This window comes from Zingiber officinale, chromosome 8B, assembly GCF_018446385.1.
Source record: "Zingiber officinale cultivar Zhangliang chromosome 8B, Zo_v1.1, whole genome shotgun sequence".
Classification (NCBI taxonomy): Eukaryota; Viridiplantae; Streptophyta; class Magnoliopsida; order Zingiberales; family Zingiberaceae; genus Zingiber; species Zingiber officinale.
This window is the reverse complement of record NC_056001.1, coordinates 64193228-64213406: the sequence shown is the minus strand read 5'-3', so window position 1 is coordinate 64213406 and position 20179 is coordinate 64193228. Positions and strand designations below refer to the sequence as shown.

At 38.0% G+C, this 20179-nt stretch overlaps 1 protein-coding gene across 1 annotated transcript; it reads left to right on the top strand.

Annotated features, from left to right (window-relative positions):
- The first annotated feature begins 6708 nt into the window (after window positions 1–6708).
- Window positions 6709–8977, top strand: LOC122015819 (protein NRT1/ PTR FAMILY 5.10-like). Its single transcript, XM_042572875.1, has 4 exons — window positions 6709–6954; window positions 7040–7257; window positions 7575–8083; window positions 8163–8977. The coding sequence occupies exons 1-4, from the start codon at window positions 6825–6827 to the stop codon at window positions 8926–8928; spliced, it is 1623 nt and encodes a 540-aa protein (XP_042428809.1). The 5' UTR covers window positions 6709–6824; the 3' UTR covers window positions 8929–8977.
- Window positions 8978–20179: the final 11202 nt, after the last annotated feature.

The following is a 20179-nucleotide window of genomic DNA, read 5'->3' as shown; positions in this document are numbered from 1 at the left end:
TGATATTTTAGTTTCAAATCAAAAGAAAATGTATTTACAATCCCAAAATTAAGAAGCTAATAATAAGTAACAAGGTATGTTATAATTGGATAAATCTGTAATCTTCTATCTAAATCATCACAATATAATTGTATGACTATAAATAAATAAAAAAACTTGTATAATAGAAAAGTTCTATCATAACTATATATAAAAGAGATTGAATATCATACAATTATCAAAAAAAAATAAGTATCTTGTTGTAATTTCTATTTTCAAGCTCTTACCATTTGAAGAGAAAAAAGTTTTGTTTTTGAGTTAAAACTCCAGGAAAAAATAAGATTCATTTAAATGGTGTCACCCTAAAAATCAGTAGCACAAAAAGAGTTATAGTTTAAAATTGTCATTTTTCCTCCCTACATGCAAGGACATGTCTTCCATGATCTCGGCAGATTTGCTAAATCTCACTTTCAAACAAATAAATGTTATTAGTGAAGGCAAGATATATAATAAATATTTGCTGCAACTAATATGAATCACCTATATATTGCCCAATAGATTAACATTTAACATAGATTTTAACGACGTTAAATTACAAATATTGCTCGAATCTAAAGGTGAGTATTGGTTAAAATCGAATCAGCATCGAACCAAATTGAATTAACCGAAACCAAATTAACCTAAGTCTTTTGAACTAACCAAATCAATTAAATTTTCCAATAAAAACAAAAAAAAATTGAACCGATAAAATATCGATTAATTCGGTCAAAAATTTAATTAACTAAAATTTTTGGAATAATGGGAAATTTAATTGAAATTGATTTTTTTTTTTTTACAATAATGAAACCATAGGGAGATTTACCGGTTTATTTTTTTATTTTAATTTATTCAGTTAAATGAATTTTAAAACAAAAACCTATCCGAATTAGTTGAAAATTTGATTTTTTATGAAAAATCGAAATACCGAATTAGCATATCTGAATTTTTAAATTCAGTCAATTCAATTGATTTATCCAATTTATCTAAATTTTTACTAAGCCTAGAATCAAATATCCTCTATACTAATAGTTTTTTTCATTCCATTCAACTTTCAATATTAACAAAAAAACATATTAGAATTTATATTATATCAAAAAAAACATATAATTCATATTAAATATCTATATAGTCTACTTTAATTTAACCATATTCATTAAAAACAGATTAAACATCAAAATATATATATATATATATATATATATATATATATATATGTGGAAGTCCTTATCGTCATTCACCATTCAATGTCTAAAATTAAAATTGATCATATATTTTGAAAGTTCATTATCTAAGTTATCCATTAGTACCACTTCTATGAGGAAATATCACGATTTGAAATATTAAGTATTGAATTTTAAAAATAAAATATATAATAATAAATAGATGAAATAAATCGTATGGTACAAAGTAAGGAAGCTAAATTAAAATTGAATCGAGTTTGAACTAAATTCAATGGGTAGATATGGAGATAAGAATTATGTTAGTTCTAATTGAAATTGATTTGAAGTTGAATTATGATCGAACCAAGTTTAATGTTTAAATGAGTTCGAACGATTTAAAAAGAATTAGGATATTTTTAATGAAACCTTTCATTTTTTTCTCTCCCCCAACGTACCATATGTCAACCTTTCACTCATTCCTCTCTTTTATTTTTTTTTCTTCCTCATTTGCTTCTTCTGCTTCTCTTCTCCAATGTTAGTAAACCTACAATTTTTTCCTCTCTTCTTCTAGAGCACACGAGTTTTTTTCTTCTCCTTTCTCTTCTCCAGCAAACAAGAAATACAACACCAGTTGCTGCCCTCTTCTAACAACAAGATCAAGCAGCCATCAACCCCCCTATCTTCTTCCTCTTCTGGTATTTTTTAGGATTTTATTGGCACAACAAAATAGTCATGTTTTATCTTACCTTGCTCTCTTTGTGTTATTATCGAGCTCACCGAAACTAGGCAAGGTTGTCAACGAAGAAAGTAAAGTTCTTCTTTTTTTACTTCTTCCTCTCTATTTTTCTCAAAAGCAATGATCTTCCAAGAATTATAAGTTATTCCTTTCTCGTTTCATGAATTTTTGAAAATTGCCCCTCCTAATCGAAAATCCTAACTACGCCCCCGTATATATATATATATATATATATATATATATATATATATATATATATATATGATTCTACTAGACTCACCTCCATTATTCAAATACTCATATTTGATTATCTGATTATTTAATCAGATTTTAAAAAAAAATCTTCATATTCTCCTCCCGAGTCGAATATTAGATCATCCTTAGAATTAAGAGAAAATTGTCATTAGGTATATTATAAGTACAATTTGTATTTATGATTCATATAAAAGCTTATGTAACTTTGCAAACCATCTATTCAACTGTACTAAAGCAGAATAGTAAATTGCAAGTTGGACTTGAAAAAAAAAGAGCTTATAAGTGAAAATGAATGAAGTAAAAAATGCTTAGAAGAATTTTATACACATATTTCTTTCTTTATTCTATTGTTATTATTCTACTTATATGTTTTAGTTTTTTTGGTTCTTATTATAAGCAAAAACAAAAAAAAAAGTGTAGGACATGGAGAAATAGGATAGGATTTGAGAAGTGACTCACTCGACAATCTTTGGCCACGGAGTAGAAAATGCGAGATTCTAACCCTATAAAATAGAAGTGTTAGCCATGTCTCTTTTGTGTTGTTGCTTGTTTAGGTATTTCCTATGCAACTAACAACTAAGTAAATCGATCCTATCAAAAAAAAAAAAAAATGCCTTTATCACCCCATCATAAGTGATTACTTGAGTTGAGAGATTGTAATTTCAAGTCACGACTATTCATCCTCTCTAACCGCTATATCAGCCCTATAATTGGTACTAGAGCATGGATGCTTTTGAAGGACTTAATCACGAATTGAGCACAAAACTAGAGAAGAAAGTGGAGCATCAATTGCAAATTGAGAACTTTCACTCATTAAAGTAGTAATAGGATTTGGTTTTGGCATCTTCACTCCACCCTTTTTGACATGACAAACTTCTCATATTTAAATTTAAGGATGGATTATTCTATGCGGATTGGAAGAGTTTCAAACCTCCAAAGGACAAGGAGGGAAGAATTTTAGAAAAAGAAGTGGACTAAAGAGTAAATGCAAAGATTCAAGGTAAACATTTAAACCAATCTTTTGGTTAATGTTTTTCTTAATCATGTCTTTACAAAATTGGTGGATACAAAAATACAAAAGAATTGCAAGACAAAGTAGTTAGCCTCCACATGAATCTCTCATCAACAGAAGAATTTAATGATTGACAAAAGTTAACCATCATCCAAGCCCGCACAATATCAGGAAGAGAGATATTATCTGAATTCAAAGCCAAATTCATGGATGCATCTACCTCATGTAAGTACATTGAGGATGAAAGACGTCCCCTCGGGATGGTGCGATGATTAAAATATGGGGTGTTGTTACATGAAGTTTTGGGGTCGAAACTCGACGTGACCGAGCATGACCTTTCCCATGTCTTGACCATTTGCACTAATGGCTAGTAGTCCCCCCGTGATTTACCTCCTCCGTGTTGGCCTAGGGACGGATTGGCGGGGGCACTGGGGGCGAGCGAATCACCTTTTTTGCCACATTGAGGATGAAAGACCAGTCCTCTCGGGATGGACTAGTGGTTAGTGCATGGGGTGTTACCATAATAAGATCTGGGGGTCAAATCCCGACTAGTAGTCGGGTTCCTACCCTCCCTTATATATTAGTCATTGTCCTGGCTAGTAACCCCTGTGATTTATCTCCTCCGTATTAATCTAGGGACAGATTGACAAAGATGCTGAAGACGAATGGATCACCTTTTATCACAATTGAAGATGAAAGACCATCAAGACCGAAAGATTAAGAGAGTTAAATTTCTACATATGAATTATAGAGTAATGAGCCCTTGACCTCTTCCAACCCTCTAGGAGAACGAGTGACAATTCCTTCAAGCATCATGTCCTCTGCATATCTAAATTTCAAATTAAAGATTACATTATATTTTTCTGATGTAGAGAAAAACATAAGAATAAATGCCCTTACATGCAGAAAGATAAAATAAAAAAAAAATCCAACGGAAGAATAAAGAAGAAGCCCAAGAAAGTTACTCAAGCCATAAAACTAAGGATTACATTTATATGTTACACATGTAATGATAGTGGCCACAAAGGAAGCTAAAAAAAATCAACAAAGGAAGTTCTAGTCAAGGAGATGCTCCTAAAGTAAGGTATTATGTAATATCTCCAACTTCTAATTTTATTATGAAACTAGAAAAATAAGTTTTTATATGGGTAATTCTAGACATATACATCATAAGCATGAGAGCACTAAGGTTAGGGGATTAGAATTAGAGAATGACCTTATAGAAGTTTACTCATGGATCTAGAAATTTGAATTTAATATCAGGAAGGCAAAGAACAACCTATAACAAAAATAGTTTGGGTTACAAACTAAAGTTTCTAGGACTAGAAAGATTAGAAAGGTAATGGAAGTTGTCCCTAGTGACACCTAATTGAGACTAATAGGTTTTGGATCCCAAATAAGATTAGAAAAATAAAACTGACAGGCTATAGGATGAGGAGCATCAACGAGGATGCTAATGACATCTAGCTAAGGCATACTTCATATGTAAAGTGTAAAGAATGACAAGTGTCGTAAGATAAGAGTTTGGTGCATCCGAGTAATGAGAAATTTGACGAGAAGCTATCATGTAGAAAAGTCAATCTACAAAAGTAATTTTTTATGGGCTGAAAGAATTAAGAGACTTATATTCTAGAGTGAGGTTAGTCTTCAACTTAAAGGAGACTTGATCATTGAGACGATAATAATTAGGATAGTTGACTAGAACGGAGTCTAATTAACTAAGGGGGCGTTTGGTTTAGGGTAATAGAAGTGGGGAATAGGAATGGGAATCATTGATTCCCATTGTTAATGTTTGGATTATAGGAATAGGAATACAAATAAGGGAATGAATCCTTGAAATTGGGTAATGACTCATTCCCATGTACCTCTCCTTCAATGAGTCATTATCCTATTTTCATCAATCAAAATATTCCCTTATTCCAAAAATACCCTTGACTTAAAACTAAAATTTTCTCCATTAATATCAAATATCAAAATTTATTTATTTATTTTTTCTTTCATATCACTTATCTCTCCTTATTCTCTCTCATTATATTTTTTCTCTCATCATAGTTTCTCTCTCATCATTTTATCACACACTTTCTCTCTCCTTAATCTCTCTCATCACACTTTCTCTCTCTCCCATCACACTCTCTTTTCTCTTTTTTCTCATCACACTTTCTCTCTCATCATACTTTCTCTCTCCTCAATCTCTCTTATCACACTTACTCATTTTTTCCTCAACACACTTTCTCTCTCATCATACTTTCTCTCTCCTCAATCTCTCCCATCATATTCACTGTTCTTTTTTCTCTCACCATACTTTCTCTCTCCTCAATCTCTCTCATCACACTCTCTCTCCTCATTTTTTCTCACTATATTTTCTCCCTCTTCATCCTCTCTTATCATACTTTCTCTCACATCATATTGTCTCTCATCATGCTCTCTCCAATCACACTCTCTTTTTTCATTTTCTCTTATCACACTTTCTCTCTCTTCATTCTTTCTTATCACACTTTCTCTCTCATAATTCTCTTTCATCATATTTTTCTCTCACATTCATCTTTCTCTCACATCTAATTTTTTCTCTTATTTTCCTTTAAGGGTAAAAAACGAAACTTTGATTTATTCCGATAGAAGATATACAACTAACCAAACATTGCTTTTAAGAGTGATATCCATGCTCATACTCATTCTCATTCCACAATTCAATGATTCTCATTCCGATTCCTATTCCTAGGAAAGAACCAAACGCCCCCTAAAGGTATGAGTTGACAAAGTAGCTAATAAATAAAATATTTGACTTTATAATCAGTCGACTAGTATAGAAAAGTCAAAAGGAATAGTTCTGACAAAATTATTATAGTTGTACTATAACAATTTGAAGTAATTAGAGGAATTAATCATTGTGGATGATGGGTTGACGGTGAATAAATGATCGGGTTATTGGATATCGAGTGGAGGGCGACTTTCAGATGATCTTCGGTCTTCTATCTCAATCTAAATTATAATATGAATGAGAGATAAATTTATGAAAAGATCGTAACCAATTACGATTGAATCATGATCATAATTCAATCATTATATTATGAATTATTTCTGAGTTCATTAAAAAGTGGACGAACGGATTCGATCTCGATAAATGGATGTGATTTGAGTCATTGTAAAATTTTGGAATTAGTTGCATTCTCACCCATTTTCCTTGCAGGGAAGGATGCCAACTCAGAGTATTACTCATGGTAAATGGATAATATCATAAATAAAGGGCTATGTAGAAATATAAAAGAGTATAAAATCTATTATATATTTTATGATTTTTTTTAAAATTAAAATAATTAAAATTTAAACTAAAGAACTAAACAAGTTGAAAGAAATCATCATCACAGACTCCGCTGGGATCGCATATGATTCAGTAAACAGCAGGCAGGTAAGTGAGGTTTCATCAACAAATCATTAGAACAAATGGCCCTTTTCTAACAGTTTTTATTGTGTTGCCTGTTTTCCTCAATGCACATGATCTGTATCCCTCTGGTGATATTCCTACTAGAATATGTCCGGAGGCGGCGCTGGACGAGCGAAGCGTGTCAAGTAAAAAGGGGCAGATCGGAGCAGAGGGGCGGGAGCGGAGCGGAGCGGAGCTGTTTAATATCGCAAACCGGCGGCGATGGCAACGGATCCTCTCCTAAGCTCCCAAGGCCGGCTCCTCGAGCCAATGGAAGGCGTCGTTGACTACCGCGGCCGTCCCGCCTCCAGATCTGCCTCCGGCGGCTGGTCCTCCGTCCTCTTCATAATAGGTACACGTTCTCTGCTTCCGGATCCTCCACTCTTCTTCCCAATCTTGATCTGTTTCCCCTTATTTTGGATCTGCCGATGGCACAGGGGTGGAGATCGCAGAGCGGTTCGCCTACTACGGGGTGTCCGCAAACCTGATCTCCTTCCTCACGGGGCCTCTCCATGAGTCGACGGCGACGGCAGCAGCCTCCGTCAACGTGTGGAGCGGCGTCGCATCGATGCTACCTCTCCTTGGCGCTTTCGTTGCCGACTCCTACATGGGCCGCTACCGAACCGTCGTCGTTGCCTCCCTTCTTTACATACTGGTACCATTCTCACTTCCATCTTTTCCCACATTAGAAATATCCTTTTGCAACCAGCGATCCAATTAATCGTCCCGCTGCCGATCACAATTCTGCTTGCCCACTCATTCACTGCTAAATCCATGATTGATTCGATCAATAACAGACAAACTTTTTCATTCAGTACTTTATTTTCTTCGGCAAAATATACTTGGCAATTTTTCGGAGACTTTTCTACTTCTATCGTGCTTGTGCGAGAGTATGCTGTCTGGATCCATGAGTGTAGTTGTTTCATGATTGGAAATCATAGATTTTAATATTGTATGTAATCTTCCTTCCAGAGTTTAGGCATGTTAACCTTCTCGGCTGCGTTGCCATCCCTCCATCCACCAGACTGTGGGGTCGACGCCGTCGATACGTCGTCAAGCTGCCCACCTTCTGCTCTCAAAGTCGCGATCTTCTACTTCTCCTTGTATCTAATGGCCGTCGCCCAAGGGGGCCACAAGCCGTGCGTCCAGGCTTTCGGCGCCGACCAGTTCGACGAGAATGACCCTCAGGAAAGCGTCGCCAGGAGTGCTTTCTTCAACTGGTGGTACTTCGGCTTGTGCTTTGGCACCCTCGCCACCGTCACTATCCTCAACTACATCCAGGACAACCTCGGCTGGGCTCTCGGCTTTGGCATTCCATGCGCCGTCATGCTCTGCGCCCTTGCCTTGCTCCTGATGGGAACCACGACGTATCGCTTCTACCCCTTCAAAGAGCAGAGCCCTTTCGCTCGCACAGCCAAAGCACTCACCGCCGTCGCCAGAAACAGGTGGAGCGATTCAAGTGAGCGGCATGAGGCGGTCAAGTGAGTGCCTTGATCTGTACATGGATTCGAAATCTTAATTTCGCGATGAAATTTGAAGTGTGACTGATTTTGTGGGCAGCGCTGAGCATTTAGCTGAAGCGAAGGGGTTGCTTCGGCTGTTCCCCATATGGGCGACGTGCTTATTCTATGCCGTCGTATTCGCCCAGTGGTCGACCCTGTTCACCAAGCAAGGCAGCACCATGGACCGGAGAATAGGCTCAAAATTTGTGGTGCCGCCGGCTGCTTTGCAGAGCTTCATTAGTGTCTCCATCATCGCCTTCATCCCCATCTACGATCGAATTCTAGTCCCCGCAGCTCGGAAATTCTCAAAGCTCCCGTCGGGAATCACAATGCTCCAAAGGATCGGCGCCGGGATGGTAATTTCCTTACTCTCCATGGCCATAGCGGCTGTGGTGGAGATGAAGAGGCTCCGCACCGCTCGAGAATTCGGGCTGGTGGATCAACCCAAAGCCATGATTCCGATGAGCCTGTGGTGGCTGGTTCCCCAGTACGTTCTAACCGGGATTGCGGACGTGTTCACCATGGTTGGGCTGCAGGAGTTCTTCTACGATCAAGTCCCTGAAGCGTTGAGAAGCCTGGGCCTTGCTTTCTACTTGAGCATCTTCGGAGTTGGTAGCTTCATAAGTGGATTTCTGATATCAGTGATCGATAAGACTACGAGGAAAGGAGGCGATAGCTGGTTTTCCAACAATCTCAACCGTGCCCATCTTGATTACTTCTACCTCCTCCTCGCCGGGCTCAGCGCCGTCGAATTGCTTCTCTTCGTTTACTTTGCACGAGCCTATGTCTATCAGAAAAAAGCCTCTGTCGTCCTACAGCCTTGAAATAGTAGTAATCTATTTTTTTTAGTAAAATCTTAAATTTGAATTGGCATTGTAGAGTTCATTCATATACATAGTAATTTTAAGTAAAACGGTTGCTAATTTTAATTAAAATTTAGATTTTATATATTTTTTAAAAAACTTTAAAAGTTCTCTAGAATTCCCGATTTTTTTTTTTTTTTAATGATTTGAACCACTATTATTAAAGCCCAGAGTTTAGTTCTACTTAATTCTCATTCCATTTCGCAGCTCGCCACGCCTTGAACGCCGACCCCGGACCACTCTTTTCGTGCGCCACCAATTGTCTGTGCTAAAGTATCCATATTAATTATCCTATCTAAAAATTTTACTTTAAATTTTAAATAAGATGATTAAAATTTTTTTGTATTAGTTACCCTATTCATTTTCTAAATTTAAATTTGATAAATAGTGATTCTCTAAATTTAGGGAATGAAATCTCTATCCTAAAAATAAAATAATATTTCTTTTTAATTTTTCCTTCCACTCAATATTTTCAATTTCTCTTCTTCCACTCATTCCATAAATATAATAATAAAAACAATAGAAAAAAGAGAAGATAATAATAAAAAATTAAGGATGATGGAAATTTTAGGGTAATTGATGTAATGTGTAGTGAAAAGTGATTATCTAAATTTAATAAAGTAAGTCATTTACCCTAAATTTTAGATATAGTAATAGAGAAATTGATGTGGATGCTCTTACGTCCCGTTCTGTAGTATCATCGAGAGCTCCCGTTTCTTACTTCCATTTTGATCCGTAAAAGATAAAATCCACTATTTGTAAATTAGGAAATTAAAATTAGTCATCATATACAAAAAAAATTTTCTTATTTTTTTATAAAATTCGTCTCTCACTCAATTCTATTTATACGGTGATAGGAGAAGGTCCACCTAGTACGGAGTCAACCACCAGAATAAATGTCAAAGTCAAGATGGTCAATGCCCAAGTGTCAGAGGGCCGAATGGAGGATAAATGTAATGACCGGTCGAGACAAATAGGTCTCAATCGATGAGAGATATGTCCGAGTGAACAATCCTTTCGAATCGGGAGAATATCATAGACAGACGCTTGAGTCAAATTATAAAGAAGTTGAGGGAGACCGGATAGTTTGTCCAAACGGAGAGAGGTAGGTTACTACATAGACACCGCACGGAAGAGCCACTGAAGTGGACAGAGCGGATGACTCCCGGTTGAGCGGCTACCCGTTCGGCCAAGCAACAGGACCTAATCGTGGACATAGCGAAGTCCTGGCCGAGCGGCCGATCCGCTCGACATCCTTTCATAGGGCATAGTGGAGAACATGGCCACAAACATATTAGAGAACGTGGCCATGAACATATCGGAGAACGTGCTCATGCCTCAAAGAGTGTGTACGTCATCCACCAGAGCTCTATATAAAGGGGGATCCATCACCGGCGGAGGTACGTGTGATTTACTGTTTGACTTCACATTCCGGTGACTACTTGAGCGTCGGAGGGTCAACATCGGGGACCCTTTCCCTGGCTCGACACTGACGTCATCTGTTTTATAGAGTGGGGTTGTAACGCCCCACCCCTCCTGCTAAGGCGACGGGGGTTACTTTACACATACATACCTACTTACTACAGCGCAAGTCTTATTTATAGAAATTAAAAACTTTTCTTTTCTTTTAAATCACCATGACTAATCACCTGGACATATAAAACCACATAGCATACTTAACATGATTTTTAAGTCATAATACCCAAACACATAATTAAATGTCATGGAGTCATAAAGCAGTAACATAAACTGGGCATAGTTCTTATTAAACAAAAGCAGGTCTTTCTCCTTTAGCCAAGCCACTACCACACACATCCTTCTAGCCCCTCCTGCTGCTCCCATAATTCATCCATTCCTTGCCTTTATCTGTGGTACAAGAAAGTAAGCTGTGAGCACTCATGACTCAGTAAGTTCCTTTCCTACTCACAAAAACCGTATAGCATATCGAAATCACAAGACATAATGCGTGGAGACAATTTCATCATATCATGCAGCATATCATGGCATATCGTAACATAATCGTAAGGTATCATGGCATAACATAACATGATCATCAAATGCACCCTGACATATCATAACATCATCATCAATATCATGGCATAATCATAAGGTATATGCAAGGCGAATTTCTAAACATGTATCATGAAAACATATGCAACATGTCTTTTGAAAACTTATAATATACATACTTAAACATAATCTCAACATAAGGGGGGCCCCGGCTTGTACCACATACATAAATGCGCACGTCCTATGTAGGTCCAAGGTAGCAAGTCTTGAACCCTACAAGGCATACATACTAGGTCTGTTTCTTAGTCCATCGACCTAGGGGCACTTAGGAGCCCATCCCTAACGAGGGTCGTTTCTTAGTCCATCAACACCGGGGCGTTTATGGAGCCCACCCTTGGTACAAGCCTTAAAAGTAAAGTAGCATGTCATACATATCATAATTCTTAACCTATCATTCATGTCATATTCATATCATGAAGAGTGCTCCTAGTCCCAACTGATAGGGAAGCAACTCTTAGGCATAACATAAAGCATGTATAATTGGACACACAGCACATCATGAATTTGGGCACACAGCACATCATGATCACATGCATAATTGGGCACACAACACATCATGAACTTGGGCACATAGCATATCATAAATTTGGGCACATAACACATCATAAATTTGGGCACATAGCACATCATCATGCATAGATCATAAGCATACATAAATGAGTATAGCAGCATGGCATATTCTTATCATATCATAAAGCTTTGCATGTGAGACACATGGGAAATCATAATTAGGTCTCTAACCCTAATATCATGTAGTGGCCGAAATATGTAGTTGTAGCCTAGGTTAGCAAGCAACATAAAAGCATGTGAACCCTAAACCTTTATCATATCCTATATCATAAGAAACACCTTGAGCATGTTTAGTTTGGGTTCTAAGCTTCCTAGGTCTTTACTTATATCATGGTCGAAACTCATCAAGCATCAAATTAGGTTATAAGCAACATACAAACATGTAGACCCTAAACTAATGTCATATCATATATCATAAGGAACAACTTGAGCATGTTTAGTTTGGGTTCTAAGTTCTCTAAGCTTTTAACCTTATCATGGCCGAACCCTAGCAAGCATGATTCTAGGTTACAAGTAGCATGAAAGTGTTGAACCTTAAACCAATATCATAACACATATCATGAGGAACATCATAAGCACATTTAGTTTAAATTCCAAACTTCCTAAGCCCTTTAATCTAAGGTGGCCGAAACTTGTTAAGCATGGAAACTAGGTTTCTAGTGGCATAAGAGCATGGAAACCATAAACAAATTTCATAGCATTTATTACAAGAAACATCATGAGCATATCTAAGTTGGGTTCTAAGTTTCCTAGGCCTTTAAACTAATGGTGGCCGAAACATGTAAGACATAGACTAGTTTTCATGTGACATAAAAGCATGGAAACCCTACACAAATTTCATGGCATTTATTACAAGGAACAACATGAGCAAACTTAGTTTAAGTTCTAACATCCTAGGTCTTAAAACCTTGTGTGGACGAAAGTTATAGAGCATGTAACCAAATTTCTATGCAACAAACAAGCATAAGAACATCAAGTTAGTTTCATATCATTTCATCAAGAAGGTCATGAGCATCTTAGACTTGTTTTAAACTTTCCTAGGCCTCAAATCTTAACATGGCCGAATCTTCATAAACATGAAATAGAGTTCAAATCAACATACAATCATGGGCATATCATATTAGCTTCATATCTTATCTTAAGGAAATCATGGCATGCTTAGTTTTAGGTTTAATGCTCTCCTAGGCCCTTAGTTCTACCATGGCCGAATGTTCATGAGCATGAAAATGAAGTTCCAATCAACATACGAGTAGGAGAAAATGTTAACAACATCATTATCATAGGGCACATATCATAAGAACAAGGAAGCATGTTTAGTTTGAGTCTTAAGCTTACCTAGTTCTTTTGTTCATGCTTGGCCGAGAGTCTAGGATCATGAATCTAAGTTCTAACTAAACATTCTAGTATAGAAACATTAGGTTAACCTCCTACCATAAGATACATGTCGCAAGAAATATAATGAGCATATCTAGTTAGGTCTTAAAATTTCTTAGATTCTTCTTTTTTTTGTCTTGGCCGAAATTTTCATGAAGCAACCCTAGGTTTTTTTTAAGCAATCTATCTTCATGAAAACCACATGAGCTATTGTACCACATGAGCTATTGTACCATAGGTGAGGGGAAGCTTACATAGTTTTCGCTTGTTGATCCTTAAGGAAGTGGTACCCTTGTGAGGAGGGAGGAGAAGTTTCTCTTCCTAGTTTCCCTTTTTGTTTTTCTTCTTCTTGTATGAGGTAGACCTTGAGACTCCTTGCTAGTATTTGTTTTCCCTTAGAGAGAAAACCTAAACTTGGCTTTTGGAGATGAGGGAGGAGAGCTCTAGTTCTCGGTGGAGAAGGGAAAGAGGATGAGGAAGAAGAAGATTTAGAATTTCCCTTTCTCTTTTCTCCTCTAATCCTTTTTATTTATCATGGGAAGGATTCTTGTCCCCATTCATCCCCCCCCCCCTTTAACTTCTCTTTAATTCCCACGAAAATGAGAAGGGAGAGAGGAGAGGAAGGCAATTCACCTTTTGCTTGCTTCTTCTCTTAACCAAGAGGAAGAGGAGGTAAGCCACTTAGTTTTCTCTTACTCTTTTCTTAGTTTTCTTTTATTTTCTCCTCACCTTTAACTAAATTTTTCATTCCTTCCTATCTAAATATTATTCATTATCCTAGTGGTTATCATACATCAATTTATCTTCATTATTTGTGGGAGGTTCAAGATTCAAACCTTGACCTCACCTCTTCTTATTTCTATTATTTCTTTTTGATTCCTCCTACTTTCATGCTCTAAAGAAAATATTATCCATATACTTATCTTATAATTTCGTGGGTGTTATAGTACCCCATACCTCATAGAAAGTTCGTCCTCGAACTTAAAATAACTCCGGATACTTTTGTTTCATATCATCTTCTCGTTCCCACGTGGCTTCCTCATACTGTTGATTTTGCCACAGGACCTTTACTATGGGTACTTCTTTGTTCCTTAGTCTTTTGACGTCTCGATCCAATATCTGAATTGGTCGGCTCTCGTAGGTTAGGTCCTCTTGCACTTGTACTGTCCATGGTTTGACCACTTGGTCCGTGCTCGGAATACATTTCTTTAGCATCGAAACGTGGAACAAGTTGTGAATGGCTGACATCTCTTGAGGTAACTCTATTTCATAAGCTACTTTGCCGATTCTTTTCAGAACCTGGTATGGTCCCACATAGCGCGGGCTTAGCTTTCCCTTCTTACTGAACCTCATTACTCCTTTCATAGGAGCTACCTTGAGGAATACTGAGTCTCTGACACTAAACTCCAATGGCCTTCGTCTCTTATCCGCATAATTCTTCTGTCGACTCTGAGCAGTTTCTATTCTTTGGCGGATATTCTATATAACACGGGTGGTGTTATCGATAAGCTCCGTTTGAAATCCCATCTCTTTCTTTTCACCACCTTCATACCAACATATAGGAGATCTACATTTTCTACCATATAGAGCCTCGTAGGGCGTCATCCCAATAGTAGCCTGGTAGCTATTGTTGTAAGCGAATTCTGCTAAGCATAAATATCGGCATCAGCTTCCTTTGAAGTCTAAGGCGCAAGCCCGTAGCATGTCTTCTAGCACTTGGTTCATCCTCTCTGTCTGTCCGTCGGTTTGAGGGTGGAAGGCAGTACTGAATAATAGCTTTGTGCCAAGAGCCTTCTGAACACATTCCCAAAAATGCGAAACAAAGCGACCATCTCTGTCGGAGATGATGGTCTTAGGGGTCCCGTGTAGTCTAATAATTTCCTTGACATATAATTGAGTCAGTTGCTCAATTGAATGAGTCATCTTAATTGCTAGAAAATGGGCGGATTTGGTTAATCTATCCACGATTACCCATATAGCGTCATAGCCGTTTGATGTCTTGGGTAATCCTGAAATAAAGTCCATAGAGATATCTTCCCATTTCCATTCTGGAATTTGGACAGGCTGCAGTAATCCTCCCGGCCTCTGGTGTTCTGCTTTAACCCTCTGACAGGTCAGGCAGGCACTGACGTACTGAGCCACATCTCTTTTCATACCGGACCACCAGAATTTCTTTTTCAAATTCTGGTACATTTTGGTGGATCCCGGATGCATTGCATAGGGCGTTGAATGAGCTTCTTCTAATATCTTCCCTCGCAACTCGGGATCCTCGGGAATACATAATCGATCCCTGAGGTATAATATTCCACTGTCCGCGATACGGAATCCGTCATTCTTTCCTTCTAAGATCTCTTGTTTAATCCTTTGGAGGCTTTGGTCACTGATTTGCTTCTCTAATATATTGTCGAATAGGGTGGGTGCTATGGTCAGGGTGGAGAGTTGCCCGGACATAATCTCGACCCCATGACACGAAATGTTTCTCGGTTTCCCGATAGATTCGACCACTGGTTTGCCTTCAGTATTAACTAAAACTTTAGCATATTGGCTAGAAATAGGCGGCTGACCTGTGACGATAGTAGAGGCATTCGCCACATCTTCTCTGGTAAGCGCGAAAACCCTGGCGTTCGTCGTCGCTGGCTGGGCTTCCAATCTCCCTTGGCTGATCGAAGTTCCTTCTATAGCAGTTTGCATCTGGTGTAGCTGTGAAGGGGCACTCCTGTTCTGGTTATTCTGAGGTCTCTGTCCTTCTACTCGTGCCTGATTCTTATTCTCGTTCATCGCTTTCTAATAGTGTTCTGTAATTAGGGCAATGCTGACCAGTTCCTCTGTAGTCTGCGGCCTATTAATTTCGCCGGCCACATTCAGTGTTATCTCAAGTCGGAGCATTTTCAGCATCAGTCTGACCCTTTCTCTTTCTGTGCTGATCAATTCTGGACAAAGGCGTGCTAGACGGTTGAAGCGCTTTACTGCTTCGTTCACTGATAAGTCACCTTGCCGGAACTCGGTGAACTCATCGTAATGCCGGTTCGTCACTTGCATATAGAAGAACTCTTCGAAGAACTCTGTCTCGAAGTCCATCCAATTAATCAGATTAATTTGTCTCTTAGCTTTAACTCTTTCCCACCACATTCCCGCGTCTCCGGAAAAGCAGAAAGATACGCATTTGATCTTCTCCGATTCGGGCTAGTGCAGTAGTTCCACTATGCTTTCTACTGTCTTGAACCAGGCCTGGGCATCCCATGGCTCGCAAGTACCCGAGAAGTTCTCCGGCTTCAGCCTCAGCCACTGTATCAAGTAGGTCTCCTGTCGAACCACTGGGACAGGGGCTACTGGTGGTACTGGTGCAACTATTGGCACGACGGGCACTGCATTCTGATTTACTGGCGGGGTGGCAGGAGTTCCTTGTTGACCCATCAAAGTCGTGATCAGCTGTTGTTGTTCTGTGATCTGACGTTGGAGGTCGGTAACTACCTGAGTCAGATCTGGTGGAGTTACTGTCTTGTCTGCTCGGGTAGTTCGTCTCCTAGCCATGCTTATCTTCATTAAATAACAAAAAATTATCGTTATTCCTATTCGGCTGTCATAAGGTTATTACTATTCCTATCCTACCATCATGCATACCAAAACTAAATCAAAAGAATAAGTAAACATGCATAATATTAAAGCATCATAAAATAAATTAAATTAAGTATATAGATTCTTACTTGGAGCGGTAGGATGGAGGTTTGACATGTGTGTAGTGAAAAGGCTAACTTGGCTCTGATACCAACCTGTAACGCCCCGCCCCTCCTGCTAAGGCGACGGGGGTTACTTTACACATACATACCTATTTACTACAGCGCAAGTCTTATTTATAGAAATTAAAAACTTTTCTTTTCTTTTAAATCACCATGACTAATCACCTGGACATATAAAACCACATTGCATACTTAACATGATTTTTAAGTCATAATACCCAAACACATAATTAAATGTCATGGAGTCATAAAGCAGTAACATAAACTAGGCATAGTTCTTATTAAACAAAAGTAGGTCTTTCTCCTTTAGCCAAGCCACTACCACACACATTCTTCTAGCCCCTCCTGCTGCTCCCCTAATTCATCCATTTCTTGCCTTTATCTGTGGTACAAAAAAGTAAGCTGTGAGCGCTCATGGCTCAGTAAGTTCCTTTTCTACTCACAAAAATCGTATAGCATATCGAAATCACAAGACATAACGCGTGGAGACAATTTCATCATATCATGCAGCATATCATGACATATCGTAACATAATCGTAAGGTATCATGGCATAACATAACATGATCATCAAATGCACCCTGACATATCATAACATCATCATCAATATCATGGCATAATCATAAGGTATATGCAAGGCGAATTTCTAAACATGTATCATGAAAACATATGCAACATGTCTTTTGAAAACTTATAATATACATACTTAAACATAATCTCAACATAAGGGGGGGCCCCGGCTTGTATCACATACATAAATTCGCGCGTCCTATGTAGGTCCAAGGTAGCAAGTCTTGAACCCTACAAGGCATACATACTAGGCCCGTTTCTTAGTCCATCGACCTAGGGGCACTTAGGAGCCCATCCCTAACGAGACCCGTTTCTTAGTCCATCGACCCCGGGGCGCTTATGGAGCCCACCCTTGGTACAAGCCTTAAAAGTAAAGTAGCATGTCATACATATCATAATTCTTAACCTATCATTCATGTCATATTCATATCATGAAGAGTGCTCCTAGTCCCAACTGATAGGGAAGCAACTCTTAGGCATAACATAAAGCATGTATAATTGGGCACACAACACATCATGAATTTGGGCACACAGCACATCATGATCACATGCATAATTGGGCACACAGCACATCATGAACTTGGGCACATAGCATATCATAAATTTGGGCACATAGCACATCATAAATTTGGGCACATAGCACATCATCATGCATAGATCATAAGCATACATAAATGAGTATAGCAGCATGACATATTCTTATCATATCATAAAGCTTTGCATGTGAGGCACATGGGAAATCATAATTAGGTCTCTAACCCTAATATCATGCAGTGGCCGAAACATGTAGTTGTAGCCTAGGTTAGCAAGCAACATAAAAGCATGTGAACCCTAAACCTTTATCATATCCTATATCATAAGAAACACCTTGAGCATGTTTAGTTTGGGTTCTAAGCTTCCTAGGTCTTTACTTATATCATGGCCGAAACTCATCAAGCATCAAATTAGGTTATAAGCAACATACAAATATGTAGACCCTAAACTAATGTCATATCATATATCATAAGGAACAACTTGAGCATGTTTAGTTTGGATTCTAAGTTCTCTAAGATTTTAACCTTATCATGGCCGAACCCTAGCAAGCATGATTCTAGGTTACAATAGCATGAAAGTGTTGAACCTTAAACCAATATCATAACACATATCATGAGGAACATCATAAGCACATTTAGTTTAAATTCCAAACTTCCTAAGCCCTTTAATCTAAGGTGGCCGAAACTTGTTAAGCATGGAAACTAGGTTTCTAGTGGCATAAGAGCATGGAAACCATAAACAAATTTCATAGCATTTATTACAAGAAACATCATGAGCATATCTAAATTGGGTTCTAAGTTTCCTAGGCCTTTAAACTAATGGTGGCCGAAACATGTAAGACATAGACTAGTTTTCATGTGACATAAAAGCATGGAAACCCTACACAAATTTCATGGCATTTATTACAAGGAACAACATGAGCAAACTTAGTTTAAGTTCTAAGCATCCTAGGTCTTAAAACCTTGTGTGGCCGAAAGTTATAGAGCATGTAACCAAATTTCTATGCAACAAACAAGCATAAGAACATCAAGTTAGTTTCATATCATTTCATCAAGAAGGTCATGAGCATCTTAGACTTGTTTTAAACTTTCCTAGGCCTCAAATCTTAACATGGCCGAATCTTCATAAACATGAAATAGAGTTCAAATCAACATACAATCATGGGCATATCATATTAGCTTCATATCTTATCTTAAGGAAATCATGGCATGCTTAGTTTTAGGTTTAAAGCTCTCCTAGGCCCTTAGTTCTACCATGGCCGAATGTTCATGAGCATGAAAATGAAGTTCCAATCAACATACGAGTAGGAGAAAATGTTAACAACACCATTATCATAGGGCACATATCATAAGAACAAGGGAGCATGTTTAGTTTGAGTCTTAAGCTTACCTAGTTCTTTTGTTCATGCTTGGCCGAGAGTCTAGGATCATGAATCTAAGTTCTAACTAAACATTCTAGTATAGAAACATTAGGTTAACCTCCTACCATAAGATACATAGGGCACATATCATAAGAACAAGGAAGCATGTTTAGTTTGAGTCTTAAGCTTACCTAGTTCTTTTGTTCATGCTTGGCCGAGAGTCTAGGATCATGAATCTAAGTTCTAACTAAACATTCTAGTATAGAAATATTAGGTTAACCTCCTACCATAAGATACATGTCACAAGAAATATAATGAGCATATCTAGTTAGCTCTTAAAATTTCTTAGATTCTTCTTTTTTTTTGTCTTGGCCGAAATTTCCATGAAGCAACCCTAGGTTTTTTTTAAGCAATCTATCTTCATGAAAACCACATGAGCTATTGTACCACAGGTGAGGGGAAGCTTACATAGTTTTCGCTTGTTGATCCTTAAGGAAGTGGTACCCTTGTGAGGAGGGAGGAGAAGTTTCTCTTCCTAGTTTCCCTTTTTGTTTTTCTTCTTCTTGTATGAGGTAGACCTTGAGACTCCTTGCTAGTATTTGTTTTCCCTTAGAGAGAAAACCTAAACTTGGCTTTTGGAGATGAGAGAGGAGAGCTCTAGTTCTCGGTGGAGAAGGGAAAGAGGATGAGGAAGAAGAAGATTTAGAATTTCCCTTTCTCTTTTCTCCTCTAATCCTTTTTATTCATCATGGGAAGGATTCTTGTCCCCATTCATCCCCCCCCCCCCCCCCTTTAAATTCTCTTTAATTCCCACGAAAATGAGAAGGGAGAGAGGAGAGGAAGGCAATTCACCTTTTGCTTGCTTCTTCTCTTAACCAAGAGGAAGAGGAGGTAAGCCACTTGGTTTTCTCTTGCTCTTTTCTTAGTTTTCTTTTATTTTCTCCTCACCTTTAACTAAATTTTTTATTCCTTCCTATCCAAATATTATTCATTATCCT

What these genes read in the sequence shown, in the direction of transcription:
- LOC122015819 (XM_042572875.1), top strand. Translation starts at nt 6,825, where the DNA reads ATGGCAACGGATCCTCTCCTAAGCTCCCAAGGCCGGCTCCTCGAGCCA. An exon ending in CTCCGTCCTCTTCATAATAG is followed by an intron (nt 6,955 to 7,039) that starts GTACACGTTCTC and finishes CCGATGGCACAG; the next exon opens with GGGTGGAGATCGCAGAGCGG. An exon ending in CCTCCCTTCTTTACATACTG is followed by an intron (nt 7,258 to 7,574) that starts GTACCATTCTCA and finishes TCTTCCTTCCAG; the next exon opens with AGTTTAGGCATGTTAACCTT.